The sequence below is a fragment of the Crocodylus siamensis genome, chromosome 3 (assembly GCF_052110815.1).
Source record: "Crocodylus siamensis isolate JL-2025a chromosome 3, ASM5211081v1, whole genome shotgun sequence".
Lineage (NCBI taxonomy): Eukaryota > Metazoa > Chordata > Crocodylia > Crocodylidae > Crocodylus > Crocodylus siamensis.
In genome coordinates, this window is record NC_143397.1 from 77,042,154 (window position 1) to 77,068,898 (window position 26,745).

Sequence of the window (26,745 nt, forward strand, 5' to 3'; positions counted from 1 at the left end):
ACGTAAAATCATGGGGACACATCCACTAGGTTACTGACATGAAGAGAAGGTCCCTACAGAACGTGTCCCTAGCTTTATACCAACCGTAGTGCATTGGGAGTAAAATTCACTGTTGTATGTGACCAGCCTTAGGGCTGCAAACCACTTAAATCCCACTGAAACATTCTTGTGAGAATCAAATGGGATATAAGTGGGAATTGACCTTGTTCAGGCTCTTGACCCAGAGGAGAATTTCATTTAAGCAGTCTAATCCAAATTGTGTACTTACTCACGCAGCACAGACACGATTAGCAAAGCTGTGTTAGTTGTACTTGTTATCACAATTCTGTGCTTTGATGTAGAAAATCCCACTTACCTGCAACACCATAGAGATGTCAGCGACTTCCTGAACAAGCAGTTTCAAACATGCTTATAAACTAGACAAGTGTCTCAGTGTTTCAGCTGGAGAAAAAACAATGGGAATGAAAAAGGTTAAAGGTGAATTTCATATTAAATATAGGAGTACAGACTCTGAAGCAGAGGTTTTTAGCAACCACCTACCTTCTAGATCATGGTGTATCTGTGATGTCACCCAGATCTTCAATGCATATGCCTAAGCAGGAGTTTAGAGGAGTGGAGGCTGTCCAGACCTTCCATTCCCCTTTAGGCCACTGAGACAGAAACCGAAGGCCAGACTGAGTCCAGACTTCTGATGCCTCCACAGCTGTAGCTGTAAAAACATCTGGAAATCAAGCCCAGGTCTTCTGTGCAGCAGACAAAGATTTTACCACTGAACCACAGGGGACTCCGTATTAAATATAATGACACAGTTTTATAGTTTTCTTTGTGTTTCACATTGTAATCAGATTCCCTCACTATGATAAACAAGAAAGCTAATAAGCTGCTCAATATATTCACACAGGAATCAATTGTAAAGCATAGGGTCAGGAATATTACTCACTTTTTTATCACCTGGAGATAGAAATGCAGGAGGCAAATAATGCAGACAGAACACATTTTCCTTGCAGCAATGTAGAGTTAAGAGAATCAAAGAAGTATGGAGCTTCATGCAGCCTCTAGACCTTTTTTCCCCAAGTTCTTGGTGTTCCATCAAATAAATAAGAATGTGTCTGAGAAACATATTTCCCCATGAGCAATTACCTGGTTTGAATATTGTTTTTGTTCCAAGGATTTAATTAAAAATCTAGCAATACACCATTGTTTTATCATTGTTTTGAAATTTCTAAACACAGGAACAAAGTACGAGCTCTGAAGTTTTCCAGCGTGATTTGTGCACAAAAAAACTTACCATATAAGATGAGGACCTTTCCCTTTCCAATTTCACAGCCCTCCCCAGTGGCCATGTCTATACTGGCAGTGGACTGCACAGTAACTGGTGTTACTGGACAGTACTATCGCTGCAGTTTTTCCCCAATGCTACTGCACAGTAGCAACAAGTTACTATGCAGTACCTCGTTACTACTACATAGTATCGTTGCAGCATAGTTAGTGCCTGGAAATGCTACTATGCAGTAGCAATGAGCTACGGCACAGTAGCTCATTGCTACTGCACCATAGCATCTTGTGTAGACATGCCGAGTGTCTGGTACACTGAGCATGAGCCCAATGAGTCTGTCAAGCAGCAAGTCAGCCAAGAAATTGGAACCTACGAGCTGTTGTTGTCGGAGGTTGTGCAATGAAGGAAGCTGCAATTGTTTGGACACATCACAACAAGGCTGGACACTCTGAACCCTGGATTGTGGCGTTGGCAAGTGGAGGGAAAGAGAAAAAGAGGTAGACCCAGAAAGAGCTGGGTAACCAATATTAAGCACAGGATGAGGCTTCAAATGACAGAGTGCGCAAAACTAGCCAAACACAGGGCAGACTGGAGAAGGGTTGCTCCAGCATCTAACGTGCTCCAACAGTTGCAGCAGCCTTGGGACTGACTTGACTTGACCCACTGGTTTTAATTATTGCTGTGCCTGCTTCTTTCCTCAGGCCTATGAAGAATGTCTTGCATTTGCAAACTTTATCCCAACCATATAGTTGGTCTAATAAAAAATACCAACCACAGAAATCCTTGCCTTGTACCTTCTAAGAGTCATTATAGTCCTGGGGATAGAGTTCATGGCATGGAAAATACTTGTTGCTGCTTGTCAGTAAAGTGGATTCTGAAGTACAAATCTTGTTCTTCAAGATATTTCAGATGTCACTGGGTCTGATATTCTTCCCACACTGGTGTAAATTGGGAGGCAAATCTAAATTTCACCGGTGAAGCCCAGTAAAGACCAGGAATACAGTAATAAACCCAGTGTGAGTGAGAAGAGAATCAAGCCTGATGTTCTTATGTCCCTCCTCCTCCCAACCCATGTGTTTGTTGTCTGCTAACTGGTCATGGTAACTGATACAAAACTCTACTGTTGCCAGATCAAAAAAAGAAGGAAAGAAGGATCTTTTCCTGGACCAACTGTATGGCTGGGAGAAAAGTTAGACAGGCTTTCAAGCACAAAGTTCCCATCCTCAGATCCCAAAGAATGGCATCTCTTCCAACTATACAGTTGTACCAATAAAAGATATCACCAGAAAATGCCATGCTTCTCATATATTTCCTAGACGATCAGGGCTACAACAGTCCAACCCTACAATCAGTCCTAGTGTTAATGTTGTCAGGGTGAAGCTGAAAGGTGGTAAGTCTTAAGACAAAGGAAGGGAGCTATTATAGATATGTTAACATAGACAATAGGGCTGTGCAAAATTTCACCGGCTGTTTCGATTTGACACTGTTTCAATGCATTTGAGCTCAAAACAGCAAAATCAAAGTGAAACAAAAGTCTTTGAAACAGCCTTCAAACAAAATGAGGCTAGTCGAAATGTTTAAAAAATTTCGAAACATTTCAAGTTTCAAAGCAGCCAGCAGCCAGGTGGTGTGAGACAGGGGAGAACCAGGGCTGTGCTCCCAGTGGCTCCACAGCCCCATGTGGCTCAGCCAGGAGTGCAGCCCTGGCTCTCCCTGCCTCCTGTGGCTGGGCTGTGGGAAGCTGATCACAGTACAGGGCTCAGTTCCTCTCCCCAGTGCTGCAATCAGGCTGGGGAAGGAAACTGAGCCTGATCGCTTACTTGCCCTCCCCAGCCAAAGGATTGGGCTGGGGAAGGCACCTCAGACCAGCTGAGCTGAGTTCCCCTTCCCAGCACTAAGCTGAAACTGAAGTCGAAATGGAACGGTGCCGTTTTGCACAGCCCTAATAGGTAGCAAGTTCATAGACAAGAGTTTGTAAACCACTAGGTTCTATCAAGAATGGATTCAGAGTAACAAAGAAAATAGAAGTTTGTATTTTATGAATAGGATAGATATGGATGGAAGTTTGATCTGATAAAATGATGTTATGAGAAATCCAGAGGTTTTCAGAGATGACTGCTGACCTAAGAAAAATCTGCACATTAGCTGAAGTTATATGGTGAAAGATAATGCCTTTTGAGATTAAAAGCATGTGCTTTATAATCCTTGAAGGAATAATGTCTTAGGGGATCTCTTCTTCAGATAAATAACTAATGACTAGATGATTATGTAATCACTAAGTCAGGTCGGGACACAGTAAACAGATATTTATCAAGGGATACTGCTCTCAATAGGAACGCATTATAACATGTACAGATTACATGTGTTACAATTTACAGTGAATTCGGAAAATCCTAAAATGTTAGTGCACTTTCAGTGATAGCTTCTCCGTAGTCCAGAACCCTTCAAATAGCATTCTGTTTTGGTATGTGACAACTGGATAAGCAATGACCCCTGGGGATTGAAAATGTGTACATCAAACTATTAGAAGTTTGTCAAAAGTCTAATGTCAGCATTTTTCAAAGCAAATCTGGTAAGATTGCTACAACCTGATTGGTGACAAAGGAACATTTTGCCAGGATTCACAGATCAAGATTCACCCAATAAATTAAGTTATTGCAAAATTGAAGTACAGTGGGATGTAGATTGCAAAGACAGGAGGAGATGTACTTATTTGCTGCATTTCTATTTGTTGTTAATATAAACAAATGGGATGATAAAATGTAAGGGCACTAGACATAATAGAATATCTGTGATGATGTGATTTCTATAACCTATTCACACATTTGGTTTCACCTGTTAAGCTGAGCAGCTCGCAAAAAGTTTGTGGTTTTGTAGTTTGTTCCAATTAGAAGGTGATCTTGACAATGGAGTCAGGTAGTTCTTTGGGTAGTCTTGTTCAGCTGCATGGAATGTGTGAAATCCAGTAAAAGGAGTCAAATAAAGAGAGAGTTTCCTTGCTTGCATCCCTCTTTCAAGCAGCATCACCTTAAAGCTCTCTCTCTGGGCTTCTCACAAGGTGGACACTCATTAAGCTAGGAGGGAAGATGAAAAAATGAGCATAACGAATGGGGAGGAATATGAACAAGAAAGGTGCCTGGCTGGGGGAGAAGGGTTTGGAGACAGTTCAGCAGAGCAGCTTTGCAGCTCAAAAGCTGGGTAGACCTAAAAGAACAGCAGAGATATATTTGGGAGTGCTCTGCGCTTCCTGGGCTGAACTGGGGAAAGAAGAGCTGCTTAACTATTGGAGGGTGTCAGAGAATCTCTGACTGGCTGGCTTTGCCCCAGTAAGTGCCTTTATTGAAGTGCTCAAGGTTTTTCGGGTATCTTTCATTAGACCAAGTCAAATGGTTAACTGTTTGTCCCATGCTTCAAGGTTCACATCTGGAGTCCCTTTGTTGAAGCAGACTGAGAACATTGTTATTATTTAAATCTGTATTCAAAACATTTACGTGGATAGTTACTGATGTGTTTAAATTTGTGCTTAAATGTGTTTAAACATTCCCTTCATTCCTTAAAGCCAAAGAAAAGCTACAGAATGTTCTTTGTAACACCCTTAACACTGCAAAGAGCTTGACCTTTAAAAGGACAAGACAGTTTAAATGGACAAGCTGAGGCAACATATAAATCCATCTCTCAAATTTACTCATTTACTTATTTATCTTCATGTCAGCATTGGTAGGGCCACCCACATAATTCCACATTAGGTAAAATCAGTAACCTTGCATCCACAAAGCTCCAGACACACATTTATTATGCAATTGACTAGTTAATTGCACCATAAATTGTGATATGCTACACATGCAAAGTAGCACACAACAAAAATGGCCAACCAGCCATAAAATGGCCTGCCAACCACAAATATATTGCTTGAAAAATATATATTTTTCTAACTGTTTTCTATCAAGTTTTAATTCAAACTGTTGGCATCTGACACATAAGGCGATAGATCTTGGCCATGTCTTTCAGCACCCCGAGGTAATCTGCTCTGTCTTCTCCCTGCTACCACCACCTTCTTGCAAGGGGACTCTGGGATTAATAGACTAGGGACAGACATTACATAAAGAGCAGGTTAAGTGATCAGAAACTAGTTTAAACCTAAAACAGAACAGATGTTCAGTACACATAAACCAGTCTGAAAATGGCTGAAACTGGCATGAGATAAACCTGGATGAATGTAGTATGAGACTTAACTGATATGGGACAAACCAGTTTATGCAACGTCTATCCCAAACTATGGCTGAACTCTGATGCCCCAGGGTGCCTCAGGAGGAGATGTCATGACTCACCATCCCTCCTCTTTCCCCAATCAGTCTTTAAAGGTGCTGCTTTAAGGCGCTTTAGCACCTGTGAAAAGCAAAGTGGAAACAGATACTTCACATGTTTCACCTGCACAAAACAGTCATCTAAGACAAGGAGAGGGAATTTGTTTGAAAAGCTTTTGGAAGGGACAAGGTGGGAGAAGAAAATATACAGAAAAGCCGCTCATTAGGTGTTCCAGGACCTGAGCTTCTGCCCCCTGCCTCACACAAGGATTAGGGGAACAGGTCTTCACCCAGGAGGAGTTCAGAGCTCACTTCTCAATAGCAGCACAGCTGAAGGTGTGGGAGGGAGGCTGGCAGTCCCTGCCAGCAGCCCTCCAGCTCCCCTTGCTGGCAGAACAAGTTCCCAGGACACTTTCCCTGCTTCTGGCTAGCTTGTTCTGTGAATGTGAAACAGATTACATGGCATGACAGTTTCCATCAAACGTCACCTGTTGCTTGATGCTTCAGTCTGCCAGGGTCCCAAGACACATAATTGCTTAAGTCAGAGCTTTTTAATGTCAATAGTTGACTGGACTTCAGTTACATGTTGAGCAAAAATCAACACATGATGGAATTTTCAGTTATGTCTAAAAGTTTAATAGCTCCATAAGCAAACTATTATGGACAGATGGATCAGCAGGCTAGAAAAGACTGTCTAATGATTATATATGTATATAAACATGTGATCTAAGCTCTTTCTTACTACTGGAGAGTGTTTCTTCTGTTACACACCTATCACTTTATCTTAGGATATGTAGTTTTCTTTTGACAACTCTACAGAGAGTTTTCTAAAATATCTGTATAGAGTATTGTACCACTCCCTTTTGAAGTTTATAATATAGGAGTTTTTACAATGCATATACAAGATAGAGTTGATATTAATCTTGGTAGCCAGAACAAATAAACTTACCTTGATCTGAAGCATGACTTTTGGTAAAGTTTATAAGGTACAACTGGAGTGCCCTTAGTAATTTATAGGCTTCTGTGTATATATACTACTATTACTACTAACATATTTTTTAACTGCTTTAAAAGAAGAGTGGCTGCTCCAGAGTGACATCAGCTGTTACACTTTAAAGGTTACAGCTGCATCATCCCATAGTAATACAGAAGGCCAACAGGCAGGGTGGCACCTTATAGATTAACTCATTCAGAGAAGCATGAGTTTTCATAGGCTATAGCCTACTTCATCGGTAACATCTGACAAAATGCAAGGACAAGCTTGGCCTGCTTTTGGGACAGTAGAGGGATAGAGCTAAGATGCACTGCACTACTTTTCAGCTATGTCTATGCAGCCCTGCCTTTAGAGAAGAAAAATGTTAGACTGACTGAAGAAATGTTTGGTTTGTATTCTCCTGTGTGTAGATAAATTACTCTTCTCTTTCCATTCTCCTTTATATAATCTAAATTGCTGTTTTGACAGAAGCTCTCCACTTTTATTATACATTACTCTACTTTGCTTCCTTATGGACCATTTTGAAGCAGACTGAAATCCATAGAGAAAAAAGGAAGGAAAAATACTATTAGGCTATTGACTCTCCTTAGCAGTTTTTTCCTGGGTTATTTTCATTTGACTACTGATGTTGTAGAAAATATTTCCAGGTTTGGATTTTGGGAACTGGCTTGCAGGTAAAGTAGCTACTTACTGCATTAGAACAATGGTCCAGGGCAATGGCAAGGGTTAACTGGTGTCAAAAAGTCTGTTTATGACAAAGTTTCCTTCAAGGCCCACTGTGTCTGAAGCCAGGAGACACACAGGCTGGGAAATTGAAGACATGTACCACAGTGTTCCAATAACATAAACAGTGTACCCAAACAGAGATAAGGAACTCGGCAGCATTGGTGCCAGATCACAGTAGCCAGCTGCAGAGCTCTTGGAATGTCTGGTTTTAGAGGCTGGACCAAATTAAGATGTGTGCATGTGATGGCTTTGTTAGAACAAAGGAATATACTGACAGAACAGAACGTGGACAGTATGATAACCACAGGGAAACCAATCAATGATGTCCGGACATGAAGAGTCATCAGAGGAGAATACAAGGACAGATTTCATAGCAGCAAAGGGTACCTAAAAGGGCCACCGTAGACAGAGGGCACACCACCAACCTGTCTCACCCACCCCACTGTGGGCCTCAGCTCTCGACCTACAAGCTGCTGACGTGACATTCAACAAAGAACCACAGGTTGAAGCTTGCGCACTGGCCAAACGTACCTTCCCTCTGTGATAGCCCTAGCACTGGTAGATATAGAATCGGGGTGGGTTATTTTAGTTGCCTTGCCTGCATTATTCTTATCTGCTATCACTGTGTATCAATAACATTTGCTTATTATTCAACGGAGAAGTTGTGGTCTGTTTGAGGGTTTGGGTCCACAAGGTAGCTGGGTCATAAATCCAGTGCCAACAACTACATATTTTCTTTCTTTAGGAATACTTTAAATTTCAACTTGGACCAAATTTTGGTACACAAATCTTTATGGGATTAAAATGCAACAAAGGAATCTTCTCCAGCAGCAGTCTTCAAATGACGATATATGACAATTAGCCTTTTTTTAAAGAAAACAGTTATTTGCCTTGCTTAAATAGACAATGTACTTACATCCACCCCTACTAAGAAAAGCATTTAAGGACATGCTTAACATCAACTGACTTCAAGAAAATACTTTAAAGTAAGTGCATGTTTAAGTGATTTCAGGATTGGGGGCTACATTTTTAATCATTCCTAGGAAATTAATTTATCTTATTCATTCCAAGTTTTTGTTTCTGAGGGATTACTTGTATAAATAACCGTCCCCATATAAATATTAGGGGTGTGCGAAGCAAGCAATATTCAATTCTTATTTGGATTCAACCTGATTCAGGGGACAGTGATTCAATTCTCTGATCTGGATCACTGTCCTAATTTGATTCAACTGAATCTGAATCTGAAGATTTGATTCTGATTTGGAGAAACAGCGATTCAGCCATAGACACAACTTTATGTTTTTCCTACATACCTCAAGGTACCAGGCGCGGCTTGTAAATGCTGAGATGGTGGGGTGGATGGCGTGTCCCATGAAAGCGTGGGGCGGTGGTCCCCTGCGTCCCACAGCTTGGTGATCAGCCACAGGGGGACCCTAGGTGCCCCCCCAGACCCAAGAAGTACAAGTTGCTGACCCAGTTGGGGTGGAGGGATCTGCCATCGAGCATGTGGGGGACCCCCCTGTGCTCCTGTGGGACAGTCCATCCACCCCACCCTCTCAGTGTTCACGAGCCATGCACAGTCCCTCGACATACGTAGAAAAAAAACATATAAAGCTGTGTCTATGGCTGAATCATCAAATCTCTGTGAATCGAGTCGGAGGCTTCTGATTTGATTTGGAGAGATTAATGGGTTTCCTGATTCGATTTGGATTTGGAGGTTCAGCCACTGAATCAGGCCAAATCTCCTCCAAATTGAATCAGTAACTAAAGCTTCACACAGCCCTAATAAACATATATAATGGCCATTGCATTTTTGTTCATTTTCAAATGTCTGTTTTTATATTTCAGTCAGTACTAACCAACTGCAATGATGATATGACAAGAGAAATATGGGACAGAAATATGAGTGGATTCTGCACAGCGCAGATGACTGTTGCTTATTAGAAAACATACACATAAATTAATCCCCAAGGGAAGCCAAGAGTTTGGAATCTGTGACAGTAAAAGTTGTGTATGGTTGAAATATGGTTTTGGTGATAAAGTCACAGCAAGCTATTCATGTTTAAGGTGCCAAAGCAAACAAAACCTTCAAGAGTTAGAAATCTATGTTTCACTATGTCAGGTGACACTGCCAAATGCTATTGCCAAGGAGAGGATGGTGAAGTATCTGAGTTTCAGATACCGTTAGAGAAAGTAATTATGTTATCATTCCTTTTGGTTTCTTAAATAGAAGACAAATAGTCCTTTGTTGGAAGATCAAACTATACCATCAATGCTGAAGAAGTTTGCAGATAAAGTTTTACTAATATAACAAAGCATTATTAGTTAACACCTTTTCTACTAAAATTCTGTGCAATATATCCAAAACAGAGGTTCTTAAGAAAGAGAAAAGAACGCTTACAAATATAGCAGAGTTTGAACCTGTAGGGTATTATGTTAGCTAATGAAAGATGAGCAAGAGGTGCAGAGATACACTGGTTTCACTTGCACTGATATTATTTACTTCATTAGTGAATCCATCTGTCTTTTCCTGTATGCTTCTGTGCTTTTACTTTCCCCCCAAATGATACATTCCATAGTCACAAGGGAGCTTACAGTATTCATTTGTATGAACATAAATGCTACTTCATTTTCCTGAAAATCATATTATGGATCAATTCATAATGCTTCAGCATACAGGCCTTGCCTTTTTCTAGTGAAATGTTTCTCTATAAACTGTCTAGTAACTAAAGGCTGCAGGATATTGTTTTATGCGTGCCCTAAGTGACTTGCTCCATAAGTCAGCTACTAATAAAGAGTAATATCCTGCCCGATGCAGCAGAGGCAGATGTGGTTCACCTTCCTCTCTGCTGTTTTTTTGGCAAATTTTCTTTTCCATATGCAGTGTTTATTCACACTACCACATATAACCATATATGAACATAGTATCTTTCCTTTTCATCACGACAGGAATCTGGCTACTAATTAATGTTTATGGCATTTACAATGGAAAGGCCATAAACCTATTAAGCTTTGGTTTAAAGCAAAATGGGAATGGAAAGCCTACGACTTCAAGTATAAGACACCAATAAGCTGAGTTCCCTATAAATAAATACTTGAGGGAATAATATATATTAGAGGTGCAGCAATATATCAGTTGCATATGAGATCGGCACCAATAAAAAGAAAATTAATATTATCAGCTACCAGCTTTTTTTGGCCTATGTAGCTGATAAATGTCACCAATAAATACCACATGCATGCACGCAGCCATATATGCATGTACGTGGCCAGAAATGCAGCCTGGCTGCCTGGAAAGCAGCATCCTGCCCGTAAGTCGGGGGTGGGGAGTGAGGGGGGTAGATCGAGGCCCCCACAGTGAAGGAGGGAATGGGGCAGGGGCAGGCGCTACCTAGCTATGGTGGTACATGGGACCCCAGGGCCAGGAGTGGAACTGAGCTGCAAGTGGCTCGTCCAGGGGGTGTGGGAGGGTGATGAGGGGGTGTGGATCCCTGCTGCTGCATGCACCCCCAGGGAAGGCATGGGGGTAATGTGGCCCCCTGGATTAGTGCACAGGGTGGAGGTAGGCTGCCTGCTAGAGGCTGGGGGCCAGGGGCTGCACCAGCCTCTTTCCTATGTGGGGGCTGGGCCAGGGCTGGGAACAGGGTGGGCTCAACTACGTGGGATGGATGACAGCAGCAGCAGTGCTGAGAGGGGTGGCTACAGGGAATGTTGGGCTGGCTATAGCCCCCCCAAGCTCTCCCGTAGCACTGCCCTTGCTCAGGGCACTCTGCTCTGCTGCCTTTCCCTCAGGAGCCCCGCACTCCCCTGCCCACCCTGCACCGCAGAACTCCCAAGGGAAAGGCAGCAAAGCGGAGTGCCTGGAGCAGGGGTAGTGCTAGAGGAGGGTTTGTGGGGCTATAGCCACCCCAAAATTCCCCGTAAACCCCCCCATAGCCACCCCTCCCAGCATCACTGCCACTGTCCCACACAGCTGACCCCACCCTGCTCCCATCCCCAGCCCGGCCCTGTCATTGGGAAGAGGCTGGTACAGCCCCTGGCCCCAAGCCCGCAGTGGGCAACCCACCTCTGCCCCACATACAAATCTGGGGAGGGTGTACCCCCTATGCCTCCTCTGGTGATTCATGTGATAAATATGAAAGTCCTACATTGTATATATGTGTATAGACACACACGCATAGGCATACATGGTATGCAGACATACATACATACATACATCATATATGTGTGATACACACATACGTATCTGAAAGTCCCACATTGTATACACACACACACATATATGCATGAACATAAATGGTCAGACAGATCTACTGAATATTAAACAACTGGGAAAGACACCCAAAGTTTTTTTTAAGCTATAGTTGGTATCTGTTGCTCTTGAGTTACATATAGATAAGCGGTTGCCTGGAATATAGTCTATTTGAGAAGCAGAAACATTTTTATTAATCTCTCCCTTCATTGTTGGCTGAACTGCTATTTCAAATATATTTGTCATCTGTTATTCCCAGAATAGCAAGCAAGTGCTGCACATAAGCCTTCCAGTAAATTCATATCTAGCTTACAATGTTTTAGAAGTGCACCCATGAATTATCTAGATGGCTAGATAGTGAAAAATCAGAAAACCTCTACAGTATCCCCTTACATCACTTTGAAAACAGCCATGAGAGCCTCTGACACACAACATATATTTACTACCTCACTAATCTAATATTACTTGTTTTTCAGCCCAGTATCTTTGGAGTAATTCTCTCTTTACTTATTTTTTGGCCTAGATATGATCCTCCTAATGGGAGAGAAACTTTTCTTTTCCCCATTACAAGAAAATGAATTGGTAGGATCACTAAATATTAATATTAAACACTTACTCTCATATATTAAATGTTTTCTCTCATGTATAGTATGACGAACAGCTTAGGTACCAAAAAATGAATATGCATTCATTGTAACTTATATTTATTTAATTTAAACTATGTGCACAAGAGCTGTGCAGGCACTATGCCTGCTTTTTTCGAATACCTTTTACTGTGACAGATTGGATAACAATCTTCAACACATCTATGCTTCATCGAAAAATCAGACATCTAAGGCCAGCTTCCTTTCTCTCACTAGTTTTGCAGAGATAAAACTTGAGAAGGAATGCTTATAAAGCTAAAATGTCCTTTGATAAAAATGGTAGGAGACTCAGGCCAGTGATATCCATTTCTGCTTAACATGGCCATGCATCTTTTGAAAAATGCATTCTCCCACTCTTTATTATTTTCTGTGCTTTCTTCTTTCTACCTCCTCTTCAACTACCCAAATCTATGCTCACAAACACAGCTTCAATGTATTTTAGAAAGCCTGATCATAACTTGTTTCAGGGATGCTGGTTGCAGTTGTGTTGGTCTAAGGGCACAGGCAGACAAAACCCTTTGGGTAGAGGTGATATCTTTTATTAGACCACCTAAATAGTTGCAAAAAAAAATTTTTCTTTGCAAGCTGTTGAGCTCACACACCCCTCATCAGGCAAAGGAGAAGTCAAAGATAGTAAGAATTCTTCCACGTAGAAAAGAAGCTCCATCTGGCAAAGAAGAGATCAGAGATGGCAAGCGTTCTCCCAGATAGAAAAAACAGTTTGTAAAGAGCTGCTTTGTGAGAATGCAAATGAGGAGCAGAAATGGTTGCAGCAGTCAACGTACCTGGGGGGTATTAGTTGGCAGGCAGGGTGTTGAATTTGGCTTCATGTTATGCAGGTTCCTTTTCAAACAGCAAAATACAATATCTTTCATGTATCAGGGATGTTGGTTGTAGCTGTGTTTGTCTAAGGGCATAGGCAGACAAAAGTCTGTGAGAGGTGATATCTTTTATTAGACCAACTAAATAGTTGCAAAAAAACCTCTCTCTCTTTTCAAGCTTTTGGGCTAACTTACCCTTCATCAGGTAAAGGAGAAATCAAAGATGGTAAGAGTTCTCCTACATAGAAAAGAAGTTTTATTTGGCAATGGAGAAATCAGAGATGGGAGCCCAAAAGCTTGAAAAGAAGATTTTTTTTGTAACTATTTAGTTGGTCCAATAAAAGATATAATATCTACCCCAAAAGTTTTGTCTGATCATATTTTGGAGAGACTGGCTCATATTATGATTTAAAATTAAAAAAAAAAGTCTGGGATAGGCAAAGAGGAAAAATCTTCATAAAACATACAAAATAAAATTACCCCAATCACAGAAAAAAGTGTGGACAAAAACCAGTGTGTGGCCTATTATGAACCATATCATTGCCCATTAGATTGCAGTATGACATAAAAAACAGCTATTTAAAGATATACTTCCATAAATAATTCTTTATTAAAGCAAATATACTTACGTTGTATTGATAAATATGAATTACATCCTAATCACCAGAAAATCTCTGAATCAAGAAAAATATGTATTCTTTTTACCTGTACAGATCTGCAAAAATAAAACATTTGCATAGATTTTACAGGGCTACCATTCTAAGTATTATTAGGAATGCTTTGGTATTCATATTAAATACAACAAAAAGGACAACAGGAATAGAATAGTAAGTGCATATTTTTTTCCTAACCCCTATTTAGCTACTGGCATATTCTGGTCTTTTATAATCTGGGCTAAAATAAAATTTCCTCACAAAGAAAGGTGGAATAACGCACCCTCCTTCCCTTTGTTCTAAGCAATGTAGTGCTAATTTGGGAATTCTGCAAGTTCCTTTACAATGCCTTCTGCTCTTGCTTGTACCTGAGTTTTTGCTCAGTTAGAAAAATTCTGAAAGATATCAGCAACCTCAAGCCAGTTTCGGAAGCAAGATAGTCCTCTCTCTCTGATCTGTTTCCTTCCCTTGTCGGTAATGACCTCTCCAGTTTGCTTCACAATCACCAATTTGGGGATGGCCGTTATGTTGTATTTCTTCTTCAGCTCACTGGAAACAAAACAACAAAAATTTTAACACACTATAAGAAAATGCTTCAGCAAACCTTCAAGTCTTTTTACAAAGAATGGCCTGGGCAAACAAATTGAAAAGCAGGAGTAAAAGTCTCAGAGTTATAAGCACAGAACTCCATTGTACTAGGAAGCATAAAATGGCTTTTAGTCAACTTTGAGTTCAGAATTGGAAAGGCACCTCTGACACACTGGTGTGGAAACCTGTCCAAGTTAGAGTCGTGTTTTGGGGATTACCCTCTGGGGTAAAGCACTGGACAGTGTCTGTATAGCATGATGTGCACCACACTCACTGCATATCTGTCAGATTTGCAAGGGAGTCCTAAGGCAGTTTCATAGCCCTCTTTTACAGTATCTGCTCTGGGGAACTCCTCCCCTAGCCAGAATCAGGGCTCTTGGGACACCTTTATATTGCTCCAGTCCTTTTACCATGTGAATCACTGCGGGGGAACAGATAAGGATCTCATCTACGGAGTTTTTATTTCCAAAATTTGCATTATGAAATGATGGATGGTTCATTTTTCCCAATGCAGACCTGTTAAATCAGCAAGACACTACATTCCTCACTGAAATACTTTGCAAAAATCCCTCATCAGAAAAGGGAGAGGCCATACTTTAATAACTCTTTTAAATTTAGCCAAAATGACAGTATATTTCATCAGTTTTTATGGGAATATAAGGGTGCCAAGATTTAAATTAACAAGAAATCATCTGATGTTTGAGGAAATTCACACCCTTGTCCTTTTAACCAGAAACCCCCCCAAAACCTCCCCAAAACAAACAAACTACATTTATACTACTTAGAGACATGGGGCATACAGGTGGTCTTATAAATATATATATTTTCATACAAAGTATCACCAAACTCTACAACTGTGTGGCAGGTATTTTCTTGTGAAGGATTAACAGCCGGATGGATTGAGACTGCCTCCTCGGACTAGTATTGCTCCATCAGTAAAACCTATGCTAGTTCCTCCCCAGTACAATTAATGCCCATTCCATCTTTCTCTCAATATAATCAAAGTTGGGTTGTCTCTGTTGCTGCTAATGGCACTTGAAGGCCTCTTTTGTGACCTCCTGTTCCCTCTTCTCTAAAGTAGTAAAGAGACACCTCTGGGGGAAGAACAGCTGCTCAGAAGCCAAGGGTTGTTCTGGAGGCAACAGGATCAATATTTTTTTACCTGTGCTGCGAAGAGAAAAGGAAAATCTCCTTCCTCACTTCTTCCCACCCTCTCCCCTTTTTAAAGTTGTTCACATCTCCCTGCACAACTTTCAAGGGCAAAAAAAGGTAGTGAAAGGAAACTGTGGTAGAAGGTAAGAAAACGCTTGTTCTGCAGGGGTTTTGGTTGTAGCCGTGTTGCTCTAAGCTTGCTAAGAACTTTTTTTCCAACTACTCAGGTGGTCTAATAAAAGATATCGCATCTACTCAAAGAACTTCACCTGCTATTTGTTCCGCAGAACTTGAAAGCTTTGCAGAGCAGGGACAACATGCCTCCTCCTTGTTATAAGAGGCAGGGAGGCAGCTGGAGATCCTGCCAACATCCCAACACGAGAAGCAGCCAGTGACAGAAATGCTGCAGAAATCTTAAACTCTCTCAATAGCCCCTAAACTTAAGCTACAGACACTAACAGAAATAAGACTGTTAACCTTTATTTAAGTTAAGGTCATTAGTGTAGTGCTGAAATGCACCTATATATAACGTTAAATGTCACAGTTAACTACACACAAGCATTTGATATTATAGCAATGTACATTTATGTAGAAGGAAACAAACATTCAGTCACCCTCAGGTCATACCATTACTTAAATAACTGCGTGCACAGAGGCTATGAAAGAAAGTAAGAAAAGAGAACTAAACTCTACAGCTTAGTGGTGAGGGCACTCCTCTAGGGGCATGTTTATATATGCATTAATGCGCCATTGTGACTGCTTATTAAGTTTAGTACCTTTAATAACCTAATGTGCAGTAACCGGTGCTACTATGCAGCAGCACCAGAGCACAGATTTTTAGTGACATTAATGCACAGTAGAATGAGTCTACTATGCATTTAGTTTCTTGTGCCCCATAAGTAGGGAGGGAGCAAGATGTGCCCCAGAAGTAGGGAGTCTTGGAGTCTAATTCCTGATCTCAAGGTCTGGTATACTGTCAGAATTATTTGTTCTTTGTGGTGGGAAGAAGGATTGTGTTAACTTATTATTTATACTTCTAATTTATACTATATTATATTATACTTACAGAAAATGCATAAACAGTCCTGGAAACAAGGCCTGGAACCCATGACTTTTCCTCAATATAAAAGTTACCTGCTAGCCTAGAAAATCCTGCTCCTGACTGCTCATTCTCTTTCCAGCCCCATGAACTGCCCTCCTTTTTTGAACAGTGATTCAGCTTCAACAGGAGGGGCAGAAGGTACCCTGACCCAGCATGGACTATAACAGGAGTGGCCAACCTGTGGCACCAGTGGCATGGGCAGTCTCTGGGTGTGGCATGCAGCAGATCATGGAGGGGAAAGGCAGCACAGCAACAGATAGGGCAGGGAGCAGAAAGCAGAGCAGGAGACCAAGCAGAATGCACAGGACAGAAAGCAGAGAAGGAATTTGGGCAGCAGCACAGAGTAGGGAACAAAAAGCAAAGCAGCAGACTGAGCAGAGGAAGGGGGTTAGAGTAACACTCAGGGAGGACGTGTGGCTAATTTGTGACATGCCTACCAAAAAGATTGGCCCTACTGATCTAAAACCTGGTAGCTTGGAGCTCGGATTTGAATGGGCGAGATGCAGATTTGAATCCCTTCAGGCTGAGAAGGGCCTAGAACAGGGGTGGGTGAAGTTCAGCCCGCAAGCCAGATCCGGCCTCCATTTCCCAGCACCCTGCTCAAGTGGCTGGTGCCAATTTCCATAGAGACCCCAGGAGCAGCCACACTGTGATATACTGGGGCAGGGGTTTCTGTGGAGACTGGCCCTAGCAGTCTGGCAGGGTGGGGAGCTGCTCTGGAACCAGGGTGGGATCTTGCAGAGGTGACAGTGTAATCCAGAGCTGCGGCAGAGCTGTGATCTGCAGCCTGCATGCTCTGGGCAGGGGCACACAGGCAGCAGATCATGGCTCTGCCCTGGCTCTGGACCACACTATCACCGCTGCAAGGAGTCAGGGCAAAGCCGCAACCTGCTCCCTGCATCCCCCTGCCTGCAGCATGCAGGCTGCAGATCATGGCTCTGCCCTGACTCTGGACCATGGTGTCATCACTGCAAGATCCCAGCCCAGCTCCAGAGCAGCTCTGCACCCTGCCAGTGCTGCTGGGGCCAGTCTCCATGGAAACCCTGGCCTCCAGCTATCATGGTGGGGGTGCTGCTGGGGTCTCCATGGAAATTGGCCCCAGCAACATGTGCAGGGGCTGTTGGGAAATGGAGTCTGGCCTTCAGCCAGATCTGCCATTTGCCCACCCCTAGAACCTAGGGCTTCAGCTTCCTGGGAAAGTCTTAGATAAAAGATGGTGCCAGTGTTTTTTTTAAAAAACTGAGCCCTAGTTAGTTCTTTCAAAGACTACATGAAGGCACATATGCACAGGGATGGGGTCCAGGCATTGTATCCTGAGTGGACAGAGGGGCCTCCCTTGCACAAAATTCAGATGCATCCTCGTGGTCAGTATTTCCTACTGCAGAGGTTCTCAAATCTGAGGACCACCACCGGCCCGCAAGATCCATTCAGGTGGTCCACAGAAAGGTAACCTAAGGCTAATGCTGACAAACATTACATCCAACTTCCCAGAACTTTGCTGAAAAAAAAACAGGCACATCCACTGCATTAGAAAGGTAAGATTACTGATATTAAAATATGAGTTGTGTGCTTTGATTTGTAGAACAAAAAGGAAGTTTAAGTGGTCCGCTAAGATCCTCAGCAATTTTCAAGTGGTCCGTGAAAAAAAAAGTTTGAGGACCACTGTCCTACTGTTTGCAAAAGGAAAGTCTCTGCTCAGCACACAGCTATTTTTGGACTGCTCTTGGAGGCAACTTTCCACATACACAGTGTTAGAGTTCACACTGAGTGTTGTATTCTATTCAAGGGGCCAGGTGTCTCAAACATAGGCATTGCAGAGCCTCACCTGTAGGTGCCCAGTTTCATTACTGAATCTGGCCCACCAAGAAAAGTCAAGAAGTGGAGGGTCTCCGCCTTGCATATGTAAGAGACCAGACATCAACAGCATTGATTAAAAATAAGCAGGTAAACTGGAAGGAGGTTTCTAGTCGGGGTTTTGGCTCATATGCAGCACCTGGATGCTGGTTTGCAAGACTATGCAGTCCACATGCAAAAATGTTTATTCTACAGGCTCAACAGTTACTAGTAGGTTTACGGTGTATAAGCAGACAGTTTGGGGTCTTAAACTGAGTAGAGAAGTGGGAGAAGAAAATGTTGTTTTTAGAATCTGAGATAAAGTATGTATAAATTGAAATATTTGTATAGGCTATGAAGATATTTTATTTGTACCAACATTCCCTTAACTGCTCAGATGTATAAATTAAAATCCTTGATGTTCTTAGGCAACATTGTTTGGTTCTGGACCATTTAACTTTAAAGCTAAGTAGCCACCTTAGCTTATGGTTAAAATGCTTTGTCTTTTAATTAAAAGGTAATGCTCCGTTCAATATTTTCAGGGCTTACGAAGATTTTATCAACTTGTGGAATGTATACTTGACTAGATTGTAGGCTACAAACATAGTTAATGTGACATGCAGCATTTGCATCAATTTAGTAAACTGGCTGTAGATATTTATGACAAAGATGTTTCATCATAATAGCTGTTTTTGCTGCGTAAGCTATTTTATTCAGCTATCTGTCTTTGTATCTTCTGGTGCTTTATTCATTATGCCAAGGCCTTCAGCAGATACCTCTGATTAAAGTGAACTATAATGAAAAATGAGCTCATAGTTTAATTCAAACGGCAGCAAAAAAGGACTTAAGCCATTACTTCCTCCTCTTTTAACTATATAGCTAATACACTCACAGGAATTACAAAGTTAATGGGAGTACTAACAGGCTACACACTGTAATACAAAACCACAGGGAATTACATGATATATTTATCTCCCACTAGGAGAATGGGACCTATAACTCAAAGGACAGCTCCTCTTGTAAACAATGGCAGTCTTGCTAATCTTTGCTTACAGTAAATACTGTGCCCCATAGTTATTGGTTCTTTATGCTATTTGCCTACATGCAACAAACCCAAAGATTTCCTACATTAAATATTACCAGGCATAAGTGCAAGCACATGCAAATTTAATTACATTAATTGGCAGGAGAGAATCTAGCATTCTACGAGGGAAGGGAGAGATTCTTTTTCTGAGTTTCCTTCAGCTACAAGGTCAATCTCTAAAATTAAACAATCCTCCCTTCACCCTTCTTATGTATTTAGTCCCAGCTTCAGCCACTGTAATTTCTCCCACACATCGACATCATGCCATGGTGAGAAGCTTCATGTAAATCCAAAGCTAAATTAGCCTTCCCTTTTTTCAGGGATCTTTAGGGATCCCACTTTCCTCGTCTCAAAGGTTTTGAATCTTAGAGATCCTTAACACCAGTCAGTGCTGGTCTATAAACTGGCATGAGGGAATTGCCAGATAGGAGTGCATACTGCTCCACTTCTCCAGAGGCTAACAAAACTTCAGTAATCTCAGACCTACTGGGAGAGGGAAGAAGTGACTTAATAACAAAGGCCCCAGTCCTGTAACAAGACTGACATTATGAACCCACATGGTGTGATACCGAGTGAACTGGGCTCCACACAGGCGCCGAAGTCTGCCTGCCTAGATCACAGTGGTTTGCTTACATACACTCTCTATCTGCCACGCCCGCCCCCCCCCGCCGATTTGCTTCTTTTCCCTCCTGTTTGTCTTCATTCTTCTCCCCTAGGATCATGAGTTCATGCTAACAGCAACACCAGAAACATCTGACCGGGGGGCATTATTTTCCACTGCTTATGCCGCTGACTGCGTGAATCAGTACGGGTGCAGCCCTAACTCAGGGAAATGGTTCAAATGCAAATCTCGGAGGTATGCCTGAGATCCAGCTTTGTCTTTGATTCTCACAACCATGAAAATACACTACAGGTATGTTCACACTGTAAAATGAACAGCAGGGCAGAACCGAGGCATTAGCAGACACGCTGCAGATAGCCTTGGTACACACTGATTTAGGACACAATAGGTAGAACTGAGCTGCTCATGCTTAGAGATGGCCACTTTCCAGCTCAAAGTCAAAGTGCATTATAGTGTGGGAAAATGTAACTATATAGACTGCAATTAATGTACCATTCAGTGTAAAAGCAGCTGATTTTTCAGGACCATCCCTTTACCCAAATATACACAACAATATCAAAAACTATGTTTATTATGATCATTATTATCATTATAGAGGAATGGGGCTGCACTGTGTTAGACACTGCACTAACCTACAGAAAATCCCTGCCCAAAGGGCTTATGTCTAATTGAAGACAGCAGGCTTCAGACTAGTTTACCCCCTTTTCCCCTGCACCCCCAAAAAACAAGGAGAAAAAGAAAAGACCAGTAATAAACAAAAAAGGACGCTATTCCCTCTAAAGAGATATCACCCCTATCACAACTGAATGGTCCTCACCTGCAAAATGTGCTCCATCCATAACAACTGTTCAGGTCTATTCAGTACTTATGCAGGTATTCTGTGCTTAACAAAGGCAGTGATGCTTTCTCTATCTGAATTCTTTTGTACTAACCTCTGCCTGTAGTTCAAGTCCCAAATTACTTCAATTCATTTGAGCAAATAATATCCTTTTAATTGAGTTTCATTCTCCTGATTGTGAAATGTCTTTTCTTTAACCAGGTCCTACTGCACTAACGCTGTTAGAATACAGTCATATAATCTACCATGTAAATGTTGGCTGCTGCATTCATGAAACCTTATTACTGCCCCAACATCCCTTCTCCAAAGCTGCAAGGCACTGCTGTCAGATAAAGGGAAGAATGAACAAGAAACCTGCTGTAAGTTTTACACTTGTTACCATACAGAGTGGGTGCATCTACACATGCACTTCACTGCACAGCATAATTTGCTGTGGTGTAAAGCATCACAGTCTACATGTGCGATGCTATTAGACTGCAGCAAAATAATTTTCACCACTGTAAGATAGTAGTATCTTACGGCAGTGAAAATAACTGCAACTAAACACACGTGGAACACTGACCCAGGCATAAATTCTGCTCAGTCAGCCAAGCAGCAGGGGGCCAGACCCCTGCCTGCTGCCTAGCCACACAGCTCCTCTCTTTGCACATGCTTGTGCCCCAGCCAGCCCCTACGCCACCTGACGCAGTGACCCAGAGCTTGAGGTTGCCCCCTCGCCCTGCAAGCCTGCTGCCAACCCGATGCTGCTCTGCCCAGGCTCAAACTACTGTGGTCCAAGACACACATGTAGATGCTGCACCTGGGAGCTGTTTGCACCAGAGTTTATTGCGCCACACTGATTGAACATGTAGATGTACCCAATAACTACCTTCTCCACAGTAGGGGTATTTTCTTTTTAAATAACAATTTATTGCTAAGTATTGTTTGTAGTCCTGGGAGCATTTGTGGAGCAGCTCACCAGCTGCTAAGAGTTTTAAGCAGTATGTCAATTCAACTCACAAGGAGAAAGACATATTGGCAGTTCTGCCACTGACTTCAGTAAAGACAGGACTTCAACCCTGAAGATTAAAGCTGTTCTGCAGCTTGCAATTGGTAGAGGTTCATCATCATATCCATTCATCTATTCTGAATATAGGACTTGGAAAAGTATTAAAATTTACAGCTATCCCAATGAAAGGAACAGCCTCATTTATTTTAGTTTTTATAGTCAATAAGTTAGCAATTAAAATGTTTAATAAGCTGCATGAATTCTGTTCTCAAAATTCTCAACTTGACATTTCAATTACTGCCTTGAAAACCTCCTAAGTGGAAGTGTCTCATACGATTACCAGATTTAAGAGAGAAGTGTTAAAGCTCCCTTCAACCCATGAAACAGAATACTTCAAATAGCCCAACTACAAATAGTCTTAGCCACTGTAATTCATTAGACATTATAGAAACCAGTCAACTAGCAAAAGCACCTTGGACTATTATGAAAAGCTGAAAAGGTTACTGCCATAATCCAGCAAACATGGCAAAATGCTACAAAAAAGTTTATTTTTAAATAAGGCTGATTTTTCTGACCAACAAAGCCCTAAGTACCTAAACAGAGTCTCAGACCTATAGCTCTTCAAGGTAGTAAACTATTATGACATGGGACTGCAGACAAATTAGACAGTAAAGCTGGGTGGGAAAAAAAAAGCTGATTCTATTTCACAGCCATTTTTTTCTCAGTATTTTTCCTATTTTCAATGAAACGTGAGTTTTTTCTTTCACTTTGGATGCAAAGCTGAGTAACTTTCATCAATCCTTATTTTCCCAATAAGCTTCAGTCTTTATATCCCTTTAACATTTGTTAGTTTTGGGTGTATGAACTCTGGTTATTATTAGCCAATCCTTTTTCACATCATATTAAGTTCTTGCTCTCAGTAGCATCATGTGGCAATGAACTCCTCAGCCTAATTATACATTGTGTGAAAATATATTTGCCCTTACCAGTTCTGAATTTACCATCTTCTACTCTTGACGAATTTCTTCTCACTGTTCTTATGAGATGGGGAGTGTGCCTACATGTTCATTAATGTGCCATAAATACGGTGCATTAATTTTAGTACCTGTAAGTTAGCAATAACAAGTGCTAACTTAATGCATCATAATTGGTGCATTAGTGCAGATCAGTGCTTTTTGTGTGACGCTTAATACACACTGGACTAAAACTGCTGCGCATTAGTTCAGATGAATGTTTTTTGTGTGATGCTTAATGCCCGTTGTACTAATCTACTGTGCATTAGCATGTTTTTTCCCAGCTGCGCTAATGCGCAGTAGAATTAGCCCACTGGGTATTAAGCGTTTTGTGTAGACACGGCCGGGGAGAACAAAACTTCCAGACCTACCTTCTCTATATACTGTTCTTTGTTTCTATCTATACATGTCTGTTGGGTGTTCTCTTCTTCACCTCCTTTTCAAAGGGAAGCAGTTAGGGTCCTTTCAATGTCAAATCAAGAATTTCAATGTGCTGATACATTTTGACAGCAGGGCAGATATGCATCTTTATGGACACATAAAAGGTACATATATAACCCATAAAGATGGATATTTATCCTGCCTTCTAACTGACTTCAGACTAACACCACTAATATCTCTCAGTACATTTTGTCACCTTTCTCTGAACCTTCTGTAATTCTGCAATGCCCTTTTTGAGCTGGAGTGACTCATACAACCCACAGTACTCCAAGTGAGACTGCACCATTGATTTTTATCAAGTTAGTATAATATTCCTTTTGTATTTTCTCTGTCCTGTTCTTTTTGCATCCTAACACAACACCCTAAAATGTTTTGATCCCAACCAAGCAGAAGCCTTAGCTGAGTTGTGTACAGTACAGTGACACCCCAGTCAGGTCCAGAGTTAGAGCTCCTTTGAGTCTATGAGTAGTTCCAAATTTTTTCTACAATATTTAAATTCATCAGCCATCATATTGCCCATTCAGCTAGCTTGTCTAACTTTCCCAGAAGCTCCCCAGACTCATCCCTGGACTAACAGAAATAAACTCACCTGCAAGTTTTGCTCCCTTCTCACTCAAAATTCCCATTTCCACATCATTAATATTGTATGTATGTAATATTATTGTACACAAGACAGAGTTAGTATAAACCCATTGAGGTCTATATTTTAACAGAAATGGTTAAATCCATTCCCTATTTAGATAATGACGTTCGAGTGACTGGGGCAAAATATCAGTGGGCTCAAGCTGGAACTGATGCTGGACAAGTGCAGCTGCAGCATCAGTGTGTCTAAAGGCAGTAGGACCCAGATGTCTTCTTGTACAAGAGGCATGTGTCCAACTCGCATCTTGGTGCTCATCCATGTACCACCTAAATCTGATTCTGATTATTGTAAGGCAGAACTAGGGGGCTTGGAGCCCAAAGGAGATGTTGGCTGGATCCAGGGGAATCTAACTGTCAGATCCAGGAGGAATCGGCTGTCTGATCTGGGGGGATCCAGCTGTCAAATACAAGGGGGATCCAGGTGTTGGATCCAAGCAGGATTCTGCTGTCAGATCTGGGGGACCCAGCTGTTGGATTTAAGAGGGATCCAGGTGTCAGATCTGGAGGATCCAGCTACTAGATCCAAGGGGAGGGGGGTCCATCTGCCACAATTTGGGGGATCCAGCTGTCAGATCCAGGGACAGTCCAGCTGTTGGATCCAGGGGTGGTCCAGCTGTCAGATCTGGGGGGATCCAGCTGCTGGATCGAGGGGAGATCTACCTGTCAGGTCTGGGGGGGATCCAGCTGCTGGATTCAGAGGGGTCAAGGTGTTGGATCCAGGGGAGATCTAGCTGTCAGATCTCTGGGGATCCAACTACTGAATGGGGGGGGGGGAGTCTATCTGTCAGATCCGGAGGGATCCAGCTTGCGGATCCGGGTTTGAGCAGCTCTGCTGTTACAGAGACTCCTGGGAAGGGACTTTAAGGGTCCACGCAGGATCACCTCAGCCTGCCCTCAGGCATGTGGGGACCTGGTGGGGAGGACTAGGATCAGGGATTTTCAGGGGAGGGGAGAGGGGGTAGCAACATTTGGAGACGGTCTGGGACCTGGCGACTCTGGGGCTGCCCCCTGTCCCGGGACGCTGCAGGGCTCGGAGGCAGGAGCGGGGCCGGACACTCACTGCTTGTAGGGGTCGTGGAAGGGCAGTGCCAGCCAGTCGCCGTGCATGGCGTGCATGTAGTCCGCCATCTCCTCGGCGCTGCGGTCGGACGAGACGAAGACGATCTCGAGCGGCGCGGGCGGGCGCGCCTCCTCCACCAGCTCGCTGTAGAAGTCGCACAGCAGCGGCGCGAAGTCCCGGCAGGGCGAGCACCAGGCGGCCGAGAAGTACAAGCCCACCACCTTGTTCTGCAGCGCCGCCTCTGCCTCCACGCGCTGCCCCTCCTTGTTCACCAGCAGCCGCCCGCTGAACACGTCCACCATCCCGCCCGGGCCCGCCCCGACCCCGGCTACGACCCCGGCCCCGCCGCCGCCGCCTCACGAGGCGCCGCCGCTCGCCCCGCCCCGCCGCGCCCCGCCCCGGCCTGCGGCACGGCCCCGCCCCCGCCCGGGCAGCCCAGGGGCGCCCCAGCCCGCGGGCAAGACCCGGGAGCGGCTCGCAAGAACATCTGCAGGGGTCGAGAACAAGTTTTGAGAAGAATGGAGTCCCCTTTAAAGGAGAAAAATGTGGGGTTTTCCCACGCCTTCCCCCCCAACCACCCTGCCCTGCGCTTTGGGAAGGCCGGTGGAGCTGGGCGGAGTGGCCACGATGAGTCCGCGCTGCCGCCGGCTTTGCGTCCAGCTGTTCGGCCTTCCCCCCACTTTTGGGTCCTGACCCACAGGTTGAGAAATGCTGCCCTAGAGGCAACTGGCAGCTCCAGCTCCTAGTCCTGCCCCTGCTCACTAGGCCTCTAGTGTTAAGTCGCCGCTGTGCAGGTGGGGGGCACTCAGAGAAAGTTTCTAGGCTGAGGTGAGCAAGCACTAGCACTGATCAACATTGGTGTGGCTCACAGCTTAAATCACAACAAGGCCCTTACACTCAGGTGCAGCACACTGTCTGTCCCAGGGGAGCAGTCAGGAACCGTTAACTTGCCTGCCTGACCCCCAGAAGAGCAGGGGGCAGCCACAACTAAGTAATGATGCCCCAGAGGTGGTAGGAGGCAGGGAGGGAACCCCAAGGTGGGGGCGTGTAAATAAAACTGACCGGATTTTCATTAAAAGCAAGTAAGTGAAACATAAAAGTGATAATTGCAGCTGGGAGTGTTGGGTGGTTTTTATCAATCAGCCCACTTTTGGTTTTATGTCTAAATATGTTTTCAGCATCCAAAACCTAAACATTTGCACTCCTGCTCCTAAATTTATGTTAACACCCCACTTAGGTTGATAGTTAATACGCTCAAAAGAAATCCAAAGTTCTGGAGCCAACAAAAGTATACTTCACTTACAGCAGCATAAATGTGAATACCAGATGCAGCAATACTAAGTATTTAGTTGTCACTGTTACAGCCTTGCTTCTGCAAACAGATCATGTTACCCCCAAGGTCCCATACAGTTTTCTAGGAAATACTATGGTGATGTTATGTGAGAAGCACAGATTTGTGTAAGCAATAGCTTTTATTGGATCAGCTAAATGGTTGGGATAGACTTAGATATGCTTTTCAATGCAGAGGCATTCTCTTTCAGGTAGGAGGAAAAAGCCCATGGTAATCATAGTGGGCACATCTGCACATGTATGACTGTGCCATAATTATAGCACATTACGTTTAGTACCTGTAACAGGTACTTGATGGAAGATTAGTACCTTGTAGTACCTACAAGTACTACCTTGTAGTAGCAAGTTAAATACCTGGTAAC

General features: G+C 42.9%; 1 protein-coding gene across 1 annotated transcript; it reads right to left on the minus strand.

Moving 5' to 3' along the window:
- Positions 1-13,331: 13,331 nt before the first annotated feature.
- Positions 13,332-25,381, minus strand: NXNL2 (nucleoredoxin like 2). Its single transcript, XM_090037223.1, has 2 exons — positions 25,034-25,381; positions 13,332-14,219 (listed from the first exon to the last, which is right to left on the minus strand). The coding sequence occupies exons 1-2, from the start codon at positions 25,333-25,335 to the stop codon at positions 14,051-14,053; spliced, it is 471 nt and encodes a 156-aa protein (XP_089893349.1). The 5' UTR covers positions 25,336-25,381; the 3' UTR covers positions 13,332-14,050.
- Between the last annotated feature and the right edge of the window lie 1,364 nt (positions 25,382-26,745).

Bases quoted from the DNA above. Each gene is read 5' to 3' on its own strand.
- NXNL2 (XM_090037223.1), bottom strand. From the start codon at position 25,335: ATGGTGGACGTGTTCAGCGGGCGGCTGCTGGTGAACAAGGAGGGGCAG. The intron at 14,220-25,033 runs GTGAGTGTCCGG...TTTTGTTTCCAG, and splicing joins TTCCACGACCCCTACAAGCA to TGAGCTGAAGAAGAAATACA.